The sequence below is a fragment of the Nycticebus coucang genome, chromosome 4, assembly GCF_027406575.1.
Source record: "Nycticebus coucang isolate mNycCou1 chromosome 4, mNycCou1.pri, whole genome shotgun sequence".
NCBI classification, from domain to species: Eukaryota; Metazoa; Chordata; class Mammalia; order Primates; family Lorisidae; genus Nycticebus; species Nycticebus coucang.
Window position 1 is genome coordinate 132874228 of NC_069783.1, and position 21702 is coordinate 132895929.

Sequence of the window (21702 nt, forward strand, 5' to 3'; positions counted from 1 at the left end):
CTTTTTATTTAGTTATTGTTAGGTAACCCCTCCAATTTTCCCAACTTATAAAGAATCTATCTTTCCCAGATGACTACATGTTTGTCATAAAGCTGTACTTTTAATAGCTGTGTCATGTCTAATTAAGTATTGAAATGTGCCATGATTTATATAACCATTACGTATTCATAATTTATTTTTGACGTTTCCATTTTTTGCTTAAATTTAAGTAGCAAATGCTAGATGAGCATCTTTATGCATCTCTTTCTATATGTCTCTCATTATTAAGATTAAGAAATTATAGGTTTGGCACCCGTAGCTCAGTGAGTAGGGCGCCAGCCACATTCACCGAGGTTGGTGGGTTCGAACCTGGCCCTGGCCTGCTAAACAGCAATGACAACTGCAACCAAAAAATAGCCGGGTGTTGTGGCAGGTGCCTGTAATCCCAGCTACTATGGAGGCTGAGGCAAGACAATCACTTAAGCCCAAGAGTTGGAGGTTGCTGTGAGCTGTGACGCTACAGCACTCTATGGAGGACGACACAGTGAGACCCTGTCTCAGATAAAAAAAGAAAAGCGCAATGGTTCACGCCTGTTATTCTAGCACTCTGGGAAGCCAAGGTGGGTAGATTACTTGAGCTCACAGGTTCGAGACCAGCCTGAGCAAGAGTAAGACCCCATCTCTAAAAATAGCTGGGCGTTGTGGCAGGCGCCTGTAGTCCCAACTACTTAGGAGGCTGAGGCGAGAGGATCACTTGAGCCCAAGAGTTTCAGGTTGCTGTGAGCTATGATGCCATGGCACTCTACCAGGATGTCAAAGTGAGACTGTCTCAAAAAAAGAAAGAAAGAAATTCCAGGTTTATGTAACCCTATTTTATGTCTTATTTTTTTGAATTTAAAAAAAAAAAACAAGGGTGGCCCCTGTGGCTCAGTGAGTAGGGCGCCGGCCCCATATACCGAGGGTGGCGGGTTCAAACCCAGCCCCAGCTGAACTGCAACCAAAAAATAGCCGGGCGTTGTGGTGGGTGTCTGTAATCCCAGCTGCTCGGGAGGCTGAGGCAGGAGAATCGCGGAAGCCCAAGAGCTAGAGGTTGCTGTGAGTCCTGTGACGTCATGGCACTCTACTGAAGGCAGTAAAGTGAGACTCTGTCTCTACAAAAAAACAAACAAAAACATGTTTGTCAATTCTATTCTTTTCTAGGCTTCTAGCAGCGCGGGAAACTTGGGAGTACTCATTCCTGTAATAGCTGTGGTGAGTGTTCATTAATTGAATGGTTTAAAACTCCAGAAACCCTGCTCATATTTCGACTGCTCCCTAGTGATACACAGAAGATTCTTTAGAAAAAGGCAGTTTTGGGCGGTGCTTGTGGCTCAGTCGGTAAGGCGCCGGCCCCATATACCGAGGGTGGCGGGTTCAAACCCGGCCCCGGCTGAACTGCAACCAAAAAATAGCCGGGCGTTGTGGCGGGCGCCTGTTGTCCCAGCTACTCGGGAGGCTGAGGCAAGAGAATCGCTTAAGCCCAGGAGTTGGAGGTTGCTGTGAGCTGTGTGAGGCCACGGCACTCTACCGAGGGCCATAAAGTGAGATTCTGTCTCTACAAAAACAAAGAAAAAGGCAGTTTTGAGACCTTATTGATTCTAAAGATGTGGCTGCTTCAGCTACTGCCAGTTCTTCTGTGTCAGCACCCACCATGGCCACACCCTTCACTTGCCTTCTTTGTGCTGTTCCTGAACCTTCTTGGTCCCTTCTGTGTGGCTCTGAGGTCCCAGGCTTGATTCCACATGCCTCTGTGTCTCACACCCTTTGCCCTCATTGATATCTCTGACCAATGCTGGGCAGGCCCCTTCCTCAGTCCCTTTCTCAACTCCTTCCTGCACAGTGGCTTGGAGACCTCTTCTTGGTGCTCTGGCCTTGGAGCTCTGGCCTTGGAGCCCTCCGTTTCCTCTGGGAGGAGTTGCTGGTATGATAGGTATGGGCCCTGCCTCCTGCGCTGTCACTGCCATAGCAGAGCACATTTCTATCTTGTCCTGTCTCTGCCTGTATCTGTTTCCCCAGATGTACAAGTTGTTTTTCTCTTTCTTCGTCATTCACAGCTGCCAGTCAGTCCTACACCTCACACCCCACATTTGGGCATTTACTTTCCACTTAATGCAGTTCCTGGTTCACCCTTCCCACCTCAGCTCACCCTCGGGAGTTTGAGTCTTGAGTACTTACATGTGTCACCTTCACATTTTGCACCAATGGGGACAATCTAACAGCAGAGCTGCTGGGACAACTAGGGGCATGGAGGTAGGTGAAATCAAGGACACGGACAAGCCCCTCTCCAGTTTAGTGGGCCAGTCCCATGCTCACCCCCGTCTTATTAGTGGTCATCGTCATCTGCACTTGGGGGCTTCATGGGGTTCAGTTTTGACTGGCCAAGGCAGATGGGAAATAGTAATTGCCTGGTTTATTATTACTTATCTTTAGTAAAACGTCATATCTTGCATTTTATGAAATAATTTCACTAGGTCGTCATCCTTCGTATACGCTGTCTTTCTCTCCTGCCTCTCCTGATTCAGGAGGGGGAGTGGGGTCTGCATCAGGACAGGCATGCTTACAGGGACAAGGGGGCTGGTCTGTAGTGTGCTGAATCATAGCTGCTGACTTGGAGGCTTCGCAGGTTCCCCTGGGAGCCAGGCCACCTTCTTGCTTATGCTCAGGTATTCTTTCACATCCCTCTGAGAATTTCAGGATGGCTGGGACTGACTGCTGTGGTATTTTTCATGGACACCCCCATTGGTTAATTTTTTTAAACACAAATTTTCCTACTTTATAGTTAATGTTGACTGGTGTACAGTTGTGTTTTAGATGTGCCCGTATCCAGGGGCCTTTTGTGTGGGCTGGAGCATGAAGGCTGAAGCACCTTTTTGGCCTGCTGGGAGGGAGACGAGCTGTCGGCGGGCTCCATGGGAAAGTAGATTTCAGGGTTATAAGGCAGGGTGCTTGGGTGACATTAAAATCAGTGAATTCCATGATCTTTGAACAACAGAATTCTATGACCCATTTAGCAATTGTCACTTAGAGTTTAACAGACACATAGAAGAAATCTTTTGGGGCACTTTGCACTTTGGGACCATGGTGACTGGTGAAATTGGTTGGGAGCACATGAGTTTTAGTGTCGCGAGGGCCCAGGTTGGACACTTGTCCCGTGTGGAGGTGGCGCTGCATGCACCTGAGCCTCTCTGTGCTGCATGCACCTGAGCCTCTCTGTGCTGCCGGGTGGTCCGTGTGGACATGACTGTTGCCGGTGATGGTTCAGCACGGACTCACTTTAACACTCCCTTGTTGTGACCTTTTACATGCGTAGAATAAGTATTGTGTTTTTTAATAAAAGTTAATGGTTAGATTATGGGGATGGAAACAAATATTTGATTTTATTGCTCAACAGAGAGCACAGGGCTCATGGATGTTCACCCCTTGAACCTTCCGGGAGAAACTGATTTCCAAAGTTTTTGTTTTTGTTTTCTAATGTTTTACACTTTTTTCTTTTAAAAAAGAAAGACTTTAAAAAAAAAAAAAGAAAGACTTTGTTTGAGACCTCTGATCACCTGGTGTCTTGAATTACTTTGTTGCATGGCACAGGCCAGCTGTTTGGGGGCAGGAAACCTGGGATTTGTTCCTAATGCAGCTCTTCACTCCTCAGTGACCTTCAGGGAGTGGCTGGGAGGCTGAGGCACATGATCTCTGAGGCTGCTTCCTGCCTAACTCTGATGATCTCACTCTGAAAGTTACCTAATGCATAGAGACCTGCTTATTCCACTCTCATAACGTAGTAATTTAATAAGGTGCACCTCCTGCTCAAGAATCATTCAGTATTTCCTGTAGAGCAAGTTTACATGTGTCACTTTTTGTGGCCTTGGACAGGTTACTGATTCTCTCAGTGCCCTGTAAAGTGAAGCTTGTGGATTAACATTTTTTAGGTCATGGACAACCCTTTTGAAAGCTGTGCAGTCTCTCACCATAGAAATGCACATTAGTAGGCTGGTTGGCTCACGCCTGTAATCCTACCACTCTGGAAGGCCGAGGTGGTTGGACTGCTTGAGCTCAAGAGGTCAAGACTACGCTGAGCAAGATTGAGACCCCATCTCTAAAAATAGCTGGACATTGTGGCAGGCTCCTGTAGTCCCAGCTACTTGGGAGGCTGATGAGGCAAGAAGATTCCGTGAGCCCAAGAATTTGAGGTTGCTGCAGGGCACCGTACCGAAGGGGAGAGAGACTCATGTCTCAAAAAAAAAAAAAAAAGAAGAAGAAAAGAAAGAAATGAGGGCAGCGCCTGTGGCTCAAAGGGTTGGGCGCTGACCCCATATGCCAGAGGTAGTGGGTTCAAGCCCGGCCCGGCCAAAAACTGAAAAAAAAAAAGAAAGAAAGAAATGCACATTATTCTCAAGATTTTGCCTGTAACGTCAGGAAGTTAAATGGGAGAAGCCTATCCAGGGCCCCCACTTAGGCAGCCTGGGGCTAGATGCTCCTTCAAATTAAGATGTTAAGGATGGGGGAGGCCATGCCTGTAATCAGCCACTTTGGGAGGCTAAAGCAGTAGGATCACTTGAGGCCAGGAGTTCAAGACCAGCTTGTGCAGTAACTCCATCTCTACAAAAAATTTTAAAAATTAGCTGATTATGGTGGTGCACACCTGTAGTCCTGTACTCCGAAGGCTGAGGCAGAAGGAACACTGGAGTCCAGGAGTGAGGCTTCAGTGAGCTATGCTCACATCACTACATTAGCGAGACGTCGCTTTAAAAAAAACAATAAAGGAGAAAGAGTTGAAAGAGGATCTGCCAAGAGACTCCTAGAATTGATTAATACATTTAGTGGAGTCTCAAGTTACAAAATCAGTGTACACAAATCAGTAGTATTTCTATACACCAGTGATTTCCAACCCATATTTTGTGAGAGGATCTTAAGTGTGCCTCGAAAAAAAAAAAATTATTTTTTTTTTTTGTTGCAGTTTTTGGCTGGGGCTGGGTTTGAACCCACCACCTCAGGCATATGCAGCCGGTGTCCTACTCCTTCAAGCCACAGGCGCCTCCCTGCCTTGAAAATTTTTAAATATCATTAATTAAATTATTTTTGAAAAGTTCAAAGCAAGTAAGTATATTCTTTTTTACTATTTTTGTCAACATAATTTAAGCGTGCCATGAGATTCACTGTAGGTTCAAGTGTACCATGAGATAACAAAGGTTGAAAAACACTACTATGTACCAACAGTCAAGCTGAGAATCAAATCATAGACTCAGTAACAATAAAGACTCACAGTAACAATAAAGAAAATAAGGGCAGCGCCTGTGGCTCAGTGAGTAGGGCACTGACCCCATATGCCGAGGGTGGCGGATTCAAACCCAGCCCCGGCCAAACTGCAACAAAAAAATAGCCGGGCGTTGTGGCGGGCGCCTGTAGTCCCAGCTGCTCGGGAGGCTGAGGCAAGAGAATCGCGTAAGCCCAAGAGTTAAAGGTTGCTGTGAGCTGTGTGACGCCACAGCACTCTATCCGAGGGCGGTACAGTGAGACTCTGTCTCTACAAAAAAAAGAAAGAAAGAAAATAAAATACCTGGGAATATATTTAATCAAGGATGTAAAACCCTTTACGGGGAAAACTCTTGAGTTACTGAGGAACAAAATCACAGAGGATGTAAACCAGTGGAAAAAATATATCATACTCTTGATTGGCAGAATCAGCGTTGTTAAAATGTCTGTACTACCCATAGTGATCTACAGATTCAATGCAATTCCCGTTAGTGTACCAACTTTTTTTTTGAGACAGAGCGTCAAGCTTTCGCCCTGGGTAGAGTGCTATGGCATCACAACTCACAGCAACCTCTAACTCCTGGGCTCAAGCGATTCTCCTGCCTCCACCTCCCAAGTAGCTAGTACTACAGGTGCCTGCCACAGTGCCGGGCTATTTTTTGGTTGCAGTTGTCATTGTTTGGCGGGCCCGGGCTGTATTTAAACCCGCCAGCTCAGGTGTATGTGGCTGGCGCTTTAGCCGTTTGAGCCACCAACATCATTTTTTGCAAATCTAGCAAAAATAATTCTGTGCTTCATAGAATTAGAACTAGAAAGGAGCACAAATAGCCAAAGCAACCTTAAGCAAAAAAGGACAAACCAGGAGGCATCAGTTTACCAGACTTCAAGCTATGCTGCAAAACAACATGGCCCCGGCACAAGAACAGAGACATAGACCTGTGGATCAAAACAGAAAACCCAGATGCAAAGCCATCCTCATGTTGCCATCTCATCTTTGATACAGCAGCCCTTAACATACCACCGGGCAAAGAATTCTATTCAAAAAGAAAAGAATCCCTGTCCAGTTAGGGGGCATGCAGGGGAAATGAGAGATCTGAACCTGTCACCACTCAGCAAAGATTAATTCCTGATGGATAACAGACTTATACCTAAGATGTGAAACTATAAGAATTCTAGAAGAAACTGTTGGAAAAACTCTTAGTCATCAACTTAGGCAAAGAATTTATGAGGAAGACCTCAGAGGCAATAACAGCAACAACAATTAACAAATGGACCATGATTAAATTAAAAAGTTTCTGCAAAGCCCAGGAAATAATCAGTAGAACAAATAGAAAACCTACAGAATAGGAGAAAATACTTGCATGCTATCCATCTGACAAAGGGCTGATAACCAGAATCTACAAAGAACTCAAGCAAATCAGCAAGAAAAAGTCAAACCACCCCATAAAAAAGGTTAGTAAAAGACATGAACAGAATCTTTTCAAAAGAAGATAGTGGTAACTCTTATGGCTAATAAACATGAAAAGAATGCTCAGTGTCTCTAATCCTCAGGGAAATGCAAATCAAAACCACAATGAGGTATCACCTAACTTTAGTGACAATGGCATTTATCAGAAAATCATCCCAAAACAGCAGGTGCTGGCATGGATGTGGAAAGAAAAGAACACTTACACACTGTTTGTGGGACTGCAAACTAGTACAATCTCTATGGAAAGTTTAGGAGATGCCTCCAAAAAGTAAAAGTAGACTACCATTGGATCCAGCAATCCCTCTATTGAGTATTTACTCAAAGGAAAAGAAGTCATTTTTGAAAAGACACGTTTACTAGAATGTTTATTACAGCACAATTCCCAGTCACAAAGATGTGGGATCACCCCACACTCAGCCATAAAAAAAAATGGTTAATCTTTTGTAACAATGTGGATGGAACTGAAGACCGTCCTTTTAAGTAAAGTATTACAAGAATTGAAAAACAAGCATCTGTTTACTCACTATTAAATTGGAACTCATCCATCAACACCCATGTGTACATTTGGTAGTAAAACTCTACAGAAAGCAGGGAGGTGGGAGGGGTCAGAAGGGGAGGCCTGAATGGGTACAGTGCTCATTGGCTGGGGGAGGGGCGTGCTTAGGACTTTGACTCAACTGTACAAAAGCAATTCATGTAGGGTGGCGCCTATGGCTCAAAGGAGTAGGGCCCTGGCCCCATATGCCAAAGGTGGCAGGTTCAAACCCAGCACCAGCCAAAAAAAAAAAAGGCAATTCATGTAACCAAACATTTGTATCCATGGAACATTTCGAAATTGAAAAAAATAAAGAAGAGAATTGGCAGAGGAAGGGGGTCATCATCTGTATCAGGTCTTACCCAGATCCAAGAGGGTGTGACAGGGGCACTTGGCCTCAACCCTGTGCTCTCCACCCTCAGCAAAGCGCAAGAGGCAGGCCTGGGGCAGGAAGTGGGGAGGAAGTAGGTAAAGAGGGCCAGCAGGGAAAAGCAGGCCTTCTGGGTTCCTTCCTGGGTGTAGATCAAGCCTGGGCAGATCCCTTCTCTTCCGGGAGCTATAACTGTCTCTATAATTGTGCAAAGGAGGTGACAAAAGTGTCAGCCTCCTAGGTTCTTTGTGAGGGCTCAGGGGGGTAACCTTCAGGCTTGCCCATGTGGAGGAGTGGTGTCCCTGGAGGGACTCCCCTTTTACTACTCCTGTTACTGGTACTGGTCTCATGAGGTCAGAAGCCTTACAAGACTTCCTGTGTGACCCTGGAGTCTGGTCGACCTGCTTGCGGACTCCAGCCCACCACTTACTGCAGTGGTAGCCCTTGGCCAGTTCTTGGAACCCTTCAACCCTTGTCTTCCTTCCCTGCTGGGCTCCAGGGCTTACTGTCAGGCAACGGCATGCATGGTACTATTCCTGCAGGGTTGATGGTCCCCTCTGAAGGACCACTAGCACGTTTGCACTCTGAGCAACCTCTTGGGATTCCTCTTGTCTTACCCAGGCACTGAAGCATCAGAAGCAATTGTCAGATGTCTCCTGCTTTATGGAGCCAGACCCACCGCAGGACTAGGTCTGTGGGATGAAGCTGAAGTGCACACCTTTATAAAGAGCATAGGAGCCCCTGGGTTCATGTGCCACTTAGAGCCTCACATTTCAGGGGGCTGTGTGGACCACACACATCCTGTCCTGAAGCTGGCCCCACTGTGGTGTGGCTGTGCAGCACCAGAATGACTGTCAGCTTTCCTTATTCCTAGAGATGTGAGCTCTTTTGAATTTACCTTTGTTAGTTATTGAGCCTCAAAAAATAAAACTGTAACAGATACACATAAAAAGTGTCTACATTTATTTATCACTAGGCAGGAAGACATTGCTGTGTGTACATTCTGTCCTCCAAGTAGCAGTGAGATGATGGGGAAGAGGAGGCAGATGGCATTTGGAAGGTCAGGCCTTGAGAGAATTAAACCCTAACATTAGCCCAGGGAACCCCTTGTATGGCTACAGGTCACTTCTCCCCTGAGCATCAGGAATGGTGCTAATCGTGCACCCTCTTTGGAGAGGTGAGGAGTTAGTCATGTGACTTGTTTCTGTGTTTTAGAGTTCAAATGAGGGGTCTGGTAGAGAACGGTTTTGAGGAACAGAGCCAGGTTTGCTGTGAGGAGGTGGAAGGGGCCCGCCTATTGCTGAGCCCTCTAGGTGACAGTGGGCACACTACAATTACACTTTTCTGCGAACTTGTGGGCATTGGAGTCTGTGCTGAGACCACCCCCTAGGTGACTGTGGGCAAACTATAGTTATTTTAACTTTTCTGTGAACTTGTGGGTGCCGGTTGCTGTGGTGAGACCACCCCCTTGGTGACAGTGGGCACAGTACAGTTCCATTAACTTTTCTGTGAACTTATAGGCATTGGTTGCTATGCAGAATTAATTCCAGTGAGCTCAGTCATTTGTAACTTTTTCTTTCATATGGACCCCGAATTCAGATTGGTAGCAAACGCCATGATGTCAGACACTTCTGTTCTCTTATTACAATGGAAACAAAGTGACACAGTGTCACCCAAACACCTCAGACGCCCAGACTTCCCCATCTAAGACCTACTGGGGTTGGCCACTCTCCCCATGAACAGCAGACAGCTGGTGCGATGCTCGTAGACAAGGAACAGAAAGGGGCGGTCGACAGTGAAACGGACTTGGGTGGACAGCGGCATGAACCCCACGATGGTCACGGCGGCAGCTTGGGTGCCCTCCTCGTTCACTGTGATGGTGCCTTGGTGCTTGAACTGTTAGGAGAGGAAAGGTATCAGACTCCCAGGTTGGCACACAGAGGGGTAGAGCACGTGATGCAGTCCCTCTCACTCGGGGAAAGGCAAAAATCACAGCTGACCAGAACCATCCTTGAAAATTCATCACCTGCCAATGCAGCGGTCATGCCCAGAGGCCATCTGGTGTGACTGTAGAGTCACTTCCCTCTTGGCAGTGCCTGTGGTCTGAGGGCCTGGGGGGCTGTGACAGCTGTTGCAGCCCCAGCGCTTCCTCTTCCTGGGGTACACTTCATGGGGGGCTGGGTCTGTTGCACCATTTGGTCTCATTCTATTTTTGCTGAGTGTTTAGTATTGGTTTATTAACATAAATGTGTGTGTGGTGCAAGTCCTCTGTGGTCTTTGGCCAGGGCTGGATTTGAACCCGCCACCTCCTGCATATGGGACTGGCGCCCTACTCCTTGAGCCACAGGCGCCACCCAGTCCTCTGTGTTTTCAATGGGTCTTTCACAGTTGGGCCAGAGGGGTTGATTTTGTAGACTGTAGCCATGGTCCTCCTGGCCCTCAGACCAGAGGTACTGTCAAGAGGGAAGTGACTCTACATTCACACCACCTGTCTCCCCTCTCTGGTGTCGTCAGGAATGGGTCTCACTCGAAGGCTACTCGCTGCGGGCCTTGCCCACTAAGCACCTTCCAGACACAGTGTAGATAGGCACCTACCCAGCCCGGTGCAGGAGAGCAGACTTGGCACCCTAGCCTGAAGGTCAGACTGGGGGTGGGCAGGACAGATCGGGCTGTGCTGAGTGTGACCCAGGGAGGGGGGCAGGGCAGAGCAGGAGCAGTTACCAGGTCAATGGTGATCCTTTCTTCTGAGATGCCTGACATGTTGCCATTTTTGTCAAACAGCGCCATAACCCCCATCGACTTCAGGGGCTCCACCAGGTTGTAGTTCTTCTCCAGCTTGAATTTTGGCAGAAGTACCTCTCGAGTTCTAGTCAGGGAAGGAAAAGGGGCCCAGATTTATTGAACTTTGGGTTATGAAAAAAATCATACTTTTTTCCTTTAAAGCTCCACAGCCCAGCCCCCTGAATTGCATTTGCCTCAGAATTGATACAGCACTTTAAAGTTTATCTCCCAGGACTGTCTGCTGAGGATTTTGGAAATCCCTTCCCATTGCAGTTCTGGTTACTGACCATTGAGATGTTTTTACTGTTGTGTAGTTTTTTCCTTGAGACTGATTCGTCTCCTGTCTTTGAGATCAGCAGCAGAACTTTTAGTAATTTGTGTTTTGAGAAGGTATCTGAAATAATACTTCATTTCTGATTTTAGGTATTTCTTATTCTGTTAATTAAGAAGTTGAGGGCAGCACCTGTGGCTCAAGGAGTAGGGTGCCGGTCCCATATGCCGGAGGTGGCGGGTTCAAACCTAGCCCCGGCCAAAAACCACAAAAAAAAAAAAAAAAGTTGAATAACTGGCTCAGCGCCTGTAGCACAGTGGTTATAGCACCAACATCATACACCGAGGCTGACAGGTTCAAACCTGGCCCGGGCCACCCAGACAACAACCACAACTACAACAAAAAAAATAGCTGGGCGTTGTGGCGGGTGCCTGTAGTCTCAGCTATGTGGGAGGCTGAGGCAAGAGAATCCCTTTAAGCCCAAGAGTTTGAGGTTACTGTGAGCTATGACACCATGGCACTCTACCAAGGGTGACATAATGAGACCCTGGCTCAAAAAAAAAGAAGTTGAATAACTGATCAATGTACTTACTAAAAGAACGTCTTATCTCTGTGCCAGACAGCACTGAACCTCCTTCGGCCTTGCCTTGACACATGCAATCCCTAACAGGTGAGCAGTAGCAGTAGTACCATGGGCCAGTCTGGCACTTTGGAAAATAAAGGTGTAAGACGCAGTTCTTCTCAGGAGCCTGCTTTCCTTCTGGCAAGCTGATACTCACTTATGTGAAAGGGTGAAAATGGAAAGATGGTGCCTTACTATCTGAATGACAAGAGCAGGTCTGGCTCTAGAGGAGGGGGTATTCTTGTGGCTGAGACTTGGGAAGGGAGGGTGGGGTTCTGCCTGAGCAGAAGCAGGTGGGAAGTCTCAGTGGGGCTTGCTGGAAGGGCCAGGAAGCTGGGCCATCCCCTGAGAAGAAGGGATGGAAATAGTGTTTCAGGAACTCTGATCTGGACTGGTGCTAAGGAATGGAACAGGCAGGCCAGTTAGGCCTCCCTGGAGTGGATGAAGGTCCCAGGCAGGGAGGTTCAGAAGGAGGCAGCTACGGAAGGCGACTGGCTACCTGGGCAGTACCTTCCTCTAAACCTACTTCTCTCAGTTCTGTTGCATTTGGGTTCTTGTCCTATAAGGTGACCAAGACCAGATTGGGTTTTTCGTACGTGGGTCACTACGAAAGTTCTGAGACAGTATTGTGGTCTATTATTTCACTTCTGAGAAACACAGTCATCAGTGTCCTTTCTGATTCACCCATGCAAGTTTCAATTTGCTTGGCTTATCGATATTGCCAGGAGTTTCATTTGTTTCCATCCATGCAGATTTTGTGTTTATTGATTTTTGTATATGTCAAAGCTTTCATAATGACCCATGTATGAACCTAACCAGTATCCAGTAATATAGAAATAAGACATCTCTTTTCTTTCTGCTGATCCAGCCATAATTTTGGTAAACTTTTAAAGCTTTCCGTTTTAACTAGGGATTAATGAAAATATGAATGAGGCATCCTCCGTAGGTTAAGAGGACCTTTGATTTCCCTGGGTTGGGAGCCAGTCCTTGTTGAATGTCTCCTAGGGTCCAGGCACTGGAAGGGATGCACTGGGATGCTCAGTTGCTTGTTGTATTAATTCAGTTGCTTGTTGTATTAATTTCTCACAGCAAATCTAGCAGAAGTAATGGAATTACCTCCATTACAGCCTACTCAGAGTAAAAACCAAACACATAGCAGAGCTAGGGTTGTCTCCAAGCTGATCCTAAGCCACCTGTGTCTGACCCCTGAGACTGCCCTGTGGGGAGCAGATGTGCTGCTTACAAGTGTTCTCTGATCGCCTCTCACCAAGCAAGGAATTGGGGCTGAACAAACAGTGGCCTTGTATGGCAGTTCTTGGGTAGTTACTCATACTTCTCCCTTTCTCTTCAAATGACCAGAGTTCTAATATTCCTGGACACCCCCAGCCTCCAAGAGCTCAGAATAGCAAACACACCCTGAAGTACCTGTTTGTCATGCTTTTTTGCCATCTTTCCACCACCTGGGGCGTCAGCTGGGCTTCAAGGGTCTTCATCCCAGACAGCTTGTGCGGGACCACAATGAGCATGCTGATGCCCCCCACGTACTCCAGCTGGAGGACGTCACAGTCTAGCTCCTGGTCATTTGCTGCAAGGAAGTTCCCTTTGGTTTGCATCATGGGAACCTTGACCACCTCTCGCTCATTCAGCCGGAAGTTGTGGTTGTGTGTCATCTCCACTGGGAATTTATTCACCCAGGATCCTGTAACATCCACAGGGACAGGTTCTTATTAGGGTAGTGGTCCTCACCCTTGAGTATGCCTCTAAGTCCCTTTAAGGGCCCACCCCCACTGTGTCTGATTCCCAAGGTCTGGCTTGGGCTGTCAATTTGCATTTCTTCTGAAAGGTTAAAAGGAGAGGTTAAATGGACTGGAGTGGACGCTGGGCTGACCCTAGCCAGTTGTGTGACCCTGGTGAGACTCCTGGCTTGCCTAGGCCTCTGCTTCTTCATCTGTTAGTGGAGAAGCTTTGCACTCCTTTGAGCTGTTTTGATGCTGTGACCCTGTAGTGACCAGCAAGACACGTGGGTGATGTGATGTTGCCTCGGGACCTTCCCTGAGGATTTGGGCTCAGTAGTTTGTATCCAGAAGTAAGCCCATGCCTGTTTTATCTCTGAAATGCTGGTAACTAATAATGATGGGGACCAGCAGTTGAGCACTAGCTGTGTGCCAGGCATTCTTTTAAACACCTTTCCTATATCTCATTTCTGCTCCTAGCAGCATATGAAGTGTGTGCCTTTTGTACGATCCCCATTCTACAGGCGAGGAAATGGAGGCTCAAAACAGTGAAGTAACTTGTTCAAAGTTTCCAGCTGGTGGGTAGAGCATCTGGGATGAATAGAGCAGGAGACCTTGGGAGGAGGCTCAAATATCAGGCGGCAGCTGGGCTCCCTTCTCCCTGAGTCTGCCTCTCCCAGGGCTTCTCAACCTCAGCACTGTTGACATTTGGGCTGGTTAATTCTCTGGGGTGAGGGGACTGCCCTGGGCATTGTAGGTCACTTAGCAGCACTCCTGGCCTCTCCCCACCCCATGCCAGTGGTGCTTCCTAGCTTCCCAGTTGTGACGATCACAAACATCTTCAGGCCTTTGCCCTGGGGACAAGCTTGCCCCAGTAGGAATCTCTGCTCTTCCCAGTTCCGATGGAGCTGACACATGTCTTCTGGAGTTCTTTCCTTCTTACTTCCTCCTGAAGTTCATCCTTTATTTTTATGGTGCTTTGCAAAGTGATGTGAATGTTCAAAATTGAAATTAAGTTAGTAGTGAAGACTTGGGACCTGGAAATTAAAATAACACTTCAGATGTACTTCTTCCTTGAGGAGTGTTGGTGAAGGACTGGGCACTTCCAGCTTTTACTCCTCCTGATTCCCAGCATTAAGTTTAGTGACCAGGGGAAGGAACTTATGTCTGCCCCTTTCACACTGCAGTGTGAGGCAGGTTGCAGTGTTCAGGAGCTTGTAAACTGGCAGTGCCTGGCCCTTTCTCCACCCTCATGCTGTAGGGATAGCTCGTTGGGTTTCTTCACCTGCCCCTGAAGTAGCTGGGATGAATAGAGCAGGAGGCCACACTAGGAGGGTGTCCTGGTGTCCCTAGGGGCAGTGATAGTCTGCTAGGACTGAGGACTTCCAAAATGTTGCCACACTAAGTGTTGTGTCACTGTCTCTTGAAGTTCTCCCCACAGCCCTGTTGGAGTAGGTTTTCCCTCCATGATAAGATAAGGAGACTGAGTCACAGAGACATTGAATGAATTCCCTGAGGTCACACGAATGAGAAGTGGTAAAGCCCAGATTTACACTGCTGTTTGCTCAGCTCTAAAACTTGTACTTAATGAGGAGTGGTGAAAGGGTATGTGTGTGTTCATCATGTGTACATCCTGTATGTGTGTATTACAGCCTAGAAGAACTCAGCCTTTAATTCTACCCATGAGAACCCAGCCTTGTGCCTGCCTTTGGGGTGGAACCCTGGAAGTCAGATCTCAGCACCCCAGGCCTGGCCTCTTCAGTGCCTCTGGCCTATCTGGCAGAATGCCTGCCTTATAGAGTGGCACGGAGCAGGTCGGGCACGGTGGCTCTGGCCCAGCCAAAAGTCAGGTGAGATCCTCTGACCTTAGCATCATGGGCTGCTGTGAAACTGTGCTGGGGCTAACAGGAGGCGCTGGACCCTCAGACCTTGGGGACTGCTCCTTGCTGGTACCTGGTAGCCCTTGGTGATAAAGAGAAGTAGTTGTGTGTCTTGGCAATTAGTGCTAAACTCTCACGTCTGCACCTTAGCACTCTCAGCTTAGAGATTGAAGTAAAGATTTCTGCCGTCAGGTCCCAGTGAGGGCATTTTAAAAGATAGGTCTGGATTTTACAAATCTATACTCATTCATTCCCAGGTTTCCAGGGGTCCTCAGTGTTATATGTATATGTGTATGTGGTGGTGGTGGGGGGGGTCCTCCTCCTTAAAATGTGCTCTTGTGCCTGGCCCAGAGCTGTTGCTCAAGAAATAGTAGTATTGACTTGGAGCCTGTAGCTCAGTGGCTAAGGGCACCAGCCACATATACTGGAGCTGGCAGGTTCGAATCCAGCCTAAGGCCTGCCAAACAGCAATGAGAAATACAACCAAAAAATAGCCAGGCGTTGTGGCAGGTGCCTGTAATCCCAGCTACTTGGGAGACTGAGGCAAGAGAATCCCTGAAGCCCAAGAGTTTGAGATTGCTGTGAGCTGTGACACCACGGCATTCTCCCCAGGGCAACATAGTGAGACTCTGTCTCAAAAAAAAAAAGAGAAAGAAATAGTAGTGTTATTTCCCCACTTCCACCACCTATTTGTGCAAAAGTATCCTGAAAAGCAGTCTTAGAGTGTTAATATCAGGTACTCAAGCTGAACATTTCTGGGTACATTTCTGTAGCATTTTGGCCACATTCCTGCTTACTGATAGTTGGGAAAGGAAATGAAAAAACTCAAAGCCGTGCTGGGCAAATGTTAAAAAGGGTTTTGCATTGTTCCTTCCAATTTAACAAATCACTAGCACTGGCTGTGTGCCCTTGGAGTATCCTTTCACTTCTCCGTGCCTTGGGGGTTTTCACTTCTCCGTGCCTTGGGGGTTTCGTCTGTAAAATAGGGACACTTAACTACGGCCTCACACGGTTGTGGTAAGGATTCACCGAGTATAAAGCATGGAGTTAGGGCTCAGTGAAGGGCGGCTGCTGTGCCACCTCAGCATAGCCTGCCCTGTCCCTGAGTCTACCTTGTCCTGGCTAAACTACAGCTAGAATACAGGTCCTGGCGTCAGCGTACCCATGTGCTAAAAGAGTATGTTGTGAGTTTTCTTTGAGACACAGAAGGTTATTTCTTACCCTTGAAGTAGATGCAGTTCAGAATCATCATCTGTGTTGCAGGGTCTATATTCTCCAGAGCATCTTTTATGAGGCCCTTGGTGAGTTTTAGGATGTGGTTGTTGGTTTTTGATATGAAGGCAGGATCTGAGAAGTCAGCTGCCTGGGCCTCAGCAAAGTAATACTCTCTTACTTTAGCTTTGAAATCATCCAGGATTGGAAACTGCTTCTGGACGTAGAGGTCATTGACTGACCGCAAAGTGTACCCAAAATTCCTCCTGAATAGGCGATGAGTCAGCTTACGGAAGAGATTGTGGATGGTCAGGATCTCATACTTGCTGCTGGCATTAACAAAGTCTTTGAAATGCAGGATTGAGTGCACTTGGTCATGGGTCTCTCCCCGCAGGCCCAGGGAAATCATGCCCATGGCAGTAGAAATGCCAACTGGCGCGATGAAGACGTTATTGGAAGTGCCGGCCTGGTCCTTCAGCGCTCGGTAAAGGTTGAAGGCAAACTTGGCGTTTAGGATGTTAAGACGCTGGATGCGGCTCTTGCCCTGGAAAAGCTGGAGTATGTTCCCTGCACTCGCTTCTAAGTCTGTTGGGGAGACCTGCAGGCTGTCTATGATGTCGATGTAGTCATCGTCCTCACTGAGTATCTTCTCCAGGTCCAGATAGTCATCGTCCTCCTCCCCCTCGGGAATCCAGTCATTGGTGACTGTGTTTTCCCTGTGGAAGTCAGCAGGGAGAAGGGGCGTACTCAAGGTTTTGTTATTTAACTGCTCTGCGGGGATCTGGGCATCCACAGACTTATAAGTTTCTCCTCCCTTCTCAAGCTGATCCAGCAGACCTTTGTTCTCCCCACACACAGATGTTATGATGAGGGAAACCAGAAGGGGGTGAAACGGGTGTTTCATCTTGGCAGAGCTAGAACTGGAAGAGAAAACAGACCACATGGTGAAAAGCAGCCTGGCGGGCCTACCCCGCTGCAGCCTGCGAGGCACGTTCCCTGTGGCTTTCACACAGGAATGTGCCCTCGCAGCACCAGTTCCTGTTTTAGGGTTATGGACTTTAAGAGAATCTGATAAAGATAAACAGATACCTAACATTTCGTGTGGGCTTCATAAACCTCTCTGAAGGATTCATGTAAACCTTCTTTAAAGGTTTACAAAACTAATCTTCTAGACTCCTAGGGGTTCCGGGTTTTTTTTTTTTTTTAATTGAGGCAGAGTCTCACTTTGTCACCTTCTATAGAGTGCTATAATGTCACAGCTCATAGCAACCTCAAACTCTTGGACTTAAGCTATTCTCTTGCCTCAGTCTCCCAAGTAGCTGGGACTATAGGCACCCTACACAATGCCCGGCTATTTTTTTTTTGGCTGGGGCGGGGTATGAACCCACCACCTCTGGCATATGGGGCCAACGCCCTACTCCTTGAGCCATAGGCGCCGCCCTCGGCTATTTTTTTTGTTGCAGTTGTCATTACTGTTTAGCAGGCCCTGGCCAGGCTCAAACCCGCCAGCCTCTATGTATGTGGCTGGCGCCCTACGCACTGAGCTAAGGGGATGGGGAGGGAGTTATTTCTAAGTTATTCACTAAACCTTGTCTCCCACCTCCAGATAGCATATTATGCACTGTTGGCACAAAAGTCCACCCAGGGGGCCAAGGGTACAGGCCAGTCAAGGGATAGATATTCAATGACCTGAGGGCTCCTGGTCAGGTACAGCAGCTCACATCAAGACAGGAGGATAGCTTGAGCTCTGGAGTTCAGAACCAGCCTGAATAAAAGTGAGACCCTTGTCTCTACCAAAAAATAGAAAAATTAGCTAGGTGTCATGGTACATGCCTGTAGTCCCAGCTACTCAGGAGTCTGAGGCAGGAGGATCACCTGAACCCAGGAGTTTGAGCTTGTAGTGAGCTGTGATGACGCCACTCTACCTTCTACCTGGGACGATGGAGCGAGACTGTGTCTCAAAAAAAGTGAGCGCTTCCAAAATAGCCCTGCCAGAGCATATGGGGGTACACAAAGGTTGTGGCCCCATCCTGTATGGTACGAATAGGGGTACTCAGAGAGTTGGGAACATGTCCTTAAGAGGTACAGCATGGGGTGGTCCTGTGGCTCAGGAGGTAGGGCGCCAGCCCCATATACCAAGGGTGGCAGATTTGAGCCCAGCCCCAGTCAAATTGCAACAGAAAATAGCTGGGCGTTGTGGCAGGTGCCTGTAGCCCCAGCTACTCAGGAGGCTGAGGCAAGAGAATCGCCTAAGCGCAGGAGTTGGAGGTTGCTGTGAGCTGTGATGCCACAGCGCTCTACCGAGAGCAATAAAGTGAGACTCTGTCTCTTAAAAAAAGAAAAAGAGGTACAGCATGGTAAGCACCTGGGGCTGGTGGCTGGAGTCTACGACTGGAAGGGAACATCCAATGGAAGAACTCAACCCTTCCTGTGCAACCCATGCTACTCCCCCTGTGTGTGGAAATGCTGTTGAAAATGTAGTTGGGCCAGGCTGGACACAAAGATATGCTAAAGGTAATTTGATATTTGTATTGTCATTTGGGGATGTTTAATTTGCATAAGACTTTCAACTTGGGCTCAGCACAGTGGTTACAACACCAGCCACATACACTGAGGCTGGCTGTTCAAACCTAGCCCGGGCCAGCTAAGCAACAATGACAACTGCAACAGAAAAATAGCAGGGCATTGTGGCAGTTGCCTATAGTCCCAGCTACTTGGGAGGCTGAGGCAAAACAATTGCTTAAGCCCCAGAGTTTGAGGTTGCTGTGAGCTGTGATGCCACGGCACTACAGAGGGCGACATAGTGAGACTGTCTCAAAAAAAAAAAAAAAAGGCTTGTATCTTGTCTAATGCTGTCGCGTACACACACACACACACACACACCCGCCTCCTAAGATGTAACTGGTGGTGGCAAGAAGCTTAGGGCACATAATTGCTGCAAGGCACACTTTCTCCTGTGTCTGTTAGACCGGGCTCCGGCTTCTGTCAGCAGGAACAAATCTTTCCTAATTGTTGCATCCTACGTGGAGTTAGGAACAGTCTCACCAAGGCACGTAAAGTCTGCACAAGAGATGTCAGATAGCTCTTACTCAAGACCTGAGGGCCACTCCCTTTATTTGAATAAAGCAAGGTAAGTTTTCAACACATAGACCTTGTGGTAAGCCTGCTTTCCTTCCTCCAAGGAAGATTTGACTCTGCTTGTGGGATCCATTTTGGCCGTCCAGTGGCTTTGTCTTTCTCTTGCCAATTATTGATTATTAACTTCCTGGTTATTACCTGCATCCTGGGTAGACGAGCTATTATTTGATGCTTCCACGTCTCACCAGAACAGTGGCCATAGGTGCTTATAATCTGACCCAGCCATCTAGTACATGATCCCAACTTCTCATCACCTCAGAAGGACCTGTGTTTTGTTAAGTTTGATGTGTACCTGTAGACTATTTCCTATTAAATAGTTGCGGGCCAGACTCTCTGCTACCAGACTAGTCTGCTACCAGGCTAGGCCAGATGAGGGTTACTGGCTCCTGTTAAGAAAATATTTGAACTTGATAGGCCTGAAGATGGGTAGACTCCACTTGGAATTCCCTCAGTTTTGTAATAGCAATGACTTTATAGTAAACTGCCAGGTGCTGCACAAGGCACTTTGTGTAACTTAGCTTCATCCTTCTAGCATGTACATGTCATGAGATTTGAGTCTTTAATCACTGTTGCTAACGAGAGGCAGTAGCTATATTTGAACCAAGTCAGATGAGCCTCCCAGCCGCCCGTTGTTTGCCTAGGTGCACCAGGACATTCCCTTACTGCTTAGGCTTGGGGAGCAGCTTCCTGCTTACATTCCCTGCTGTCAGCCTCCCTCCTGAGGGTCTTTCTTCTACAGTACTATTAAAATAATCAGAGCTGAAAGACTTCTGAACTGCATGTTTTGGAGAGGACAGTTCTCATAGTTTCTGACTTTGAAGAAATTGTTCCCTTTGATCCTCCCTTGCAGCACCTCTTAGGGGCTACAGTGCCACATGGAGTCTGCCAGTGTGAAGCAATTTCTAGAAACAATTTCTAATGTGTGTGGCTGTGAACAGAACTGGGCCTAGATTCCAAATAGAATCAGGCAGGGTGACAATGGTATATACTTTAAATAAAGTTAGAAGAGAAGAAAGTAAGCAACTTGCTCCTTGTTCAACTGCGCTTAAAAGCGTCCTTCCTTCTCAGATAAAAATACGGTTAAAGAACAGAACAAAACGCAGTTTGAATAAGTAGGGGTTCAGGAATGACTCTGAGGCCAGATACGAAAACAGGGAGCAGGCATTCAAGTTGTCCTGCTATTCATAAAGAGTATTTGGTAATAACTTCTTATACTCTGTTCCTATGTTATATGATGAAAAGCCGAGAATAGTTTTTGTATGCTCTTATCAGAGGAAGGAGAAAATATTTTAATTTTCTGTGGATTGAAATTATGGATCTAAGCGGTAGATCGTCCTATTGTTTCGCTGTTTATAATGGTATAATGCAAATTGTAGAAGATATTTAAAAACTGTTACTAGGTTATGATTAAGTCCAGATTACTATCTCATTCAATCCAAGGAAGAGCACAGACTTGTTAAAAAAAAAAAATTTTTTTTTTTTTAATTATAAAAGGGAAAAATCATTCAAAAGTTTGTTTTTTCTGGAAACTTCATACAGCACTTTTTTGCTGATTGCAGAGAGCTGGTGGCCTTCTCAGTTGTGGCTCAGAACGTAACACCCGAAAATCTGTATATCATCTTGTCTTTAGGCCCAAACAGAGCAGGTGGAATGGGTGAAAAGTAAACTGAAGTTTGATTTTTTGAAATAACTTCAAACCTACAGAAAAATTGAAGGACTGTGTAGTAGAACAACTCCTATATTCGCTAAACCCAGATCCACCAAGTATTTACATTTCAGAATATTTCACTTTATCATTTTCCGTGTCCATACACACATGTATATGTATGTACACACGCAGACACGCACATACACATTATTTTTTTTCTGGACCATTTTAGAGCAGGTCTGTTATATTCCCAATCTTGGGGGAAAATGCTCTTAGAGCAAGCATCTTCTCATACAGAAGCACAGGACAGTTCTCTAATTTGAATAATTTAACGCAGGTACAATAGTTAGATCCGTCTGTTCCACAGTTCCTATTCCAATTTGTCAGTCGTTCCACGAGTGTGACTGACAGAATTTTATAATAGATTGAAATACAAAAACATTTTTCTACTTGTAAAAGTGTAAACGAACCAGTTGCCCCTGTCTGTACACCACAAATGAGAATTTATAATCAGCAGAAATATTAGAAACCAAACTTACCTCTGTGCTTCTGAGAAGTGGTGTTGCAAAGATGAAATCAGCCAAGGTCACTAATGGGGTTTAGATGTGAACTTTGGTGCTGGACTGTTGTGTATTTTCCAAAGTAAATATGTCCCAATCCAAACATCAGGCAATTAGCTTGGTCAGCACAAACTCCCTCCACAGTGTCTTTGCTCACTGTTGAGTGATTCATGACTCCTCAACTCCGGTACTTACAAAGCTGATTTTTGTTGTTGCTGT

At 46.7% G+C, this 21702-nt stretch overlaps 2 protein-coding genes across 5 annotated transcripts in view; one reads left to right on the forward strand and one right to left on the reverse strand.

Annotated features, from left to right (window-relative positions):
• Positions 1–21702, forward strand: part of PI4KA (phosphatidylinositol 4-kinase alpha) — a 138494-nt gene that overhangs the window by 53630 nt on the left and 63162 nt on the right. For all 4 annotated transcript variants that reach the window (XM_053587410.1, XM_053587407.1, XM_053587408.1 and 1 more), the window contains one exon: positions 1180–1230. In XM_053587410.1, coding sequence (XP_053443385.1) covers positions 1180–1230 — 51 coding nt within the window. The remainder of the gene's footprint in view (positions 1–1179; positions 1231–21702) is intronic.
• SERPIND1 (serpin family D member 1) lies at positions 8579–21543 on the reverse strand. Its single transcript, XM_053587419.1, has 5 exons — positions 21463–21543; positions 16147–17057; positions 12738–13011; positions 10360–10504; positions 8579–9534 (listed from the first exon to the last, which is right to left on the reverse strand). The coding sequence occupies exons 2-5, from the start codon at positions 17039–17041 to the stop codon at positions 9343–9345; spliced, it is 1506 nt and encodes a 501-aa protein (XP_053443394.1). The 5' UTR covers positions 17042–17057; positions 21463–21543; the 3' UTR covers positions 8579–9342.

What these genes read in the sequence shown, in the direction of transcription:
- SERPIND1 (XM_053587419.1), bottom strand. Translation starts at nt 17,041, where the DNA reads ATGAAACACCCGTTTCACCCCCTTCTGGTTTCCCTCATCATAACATCT. An exon ending in GAACTGCATCTACTTCAAGG is followed by an intron (nt 13,012 to 16,146) that starts GTAAGAAATAAC and finishes TGGATGTTACAG; the next exon opens with GATCCTGGGTGAATAAATTC. An exon ending in AAAGGATCACCATTGACCTG is followed by an intron (nt 9,535 to 10,359) that starts GTAACTGCTCCT and finishes CTCTCCTAACAG; the next exon opens with TTCAAGCACCAAGGCACCAT.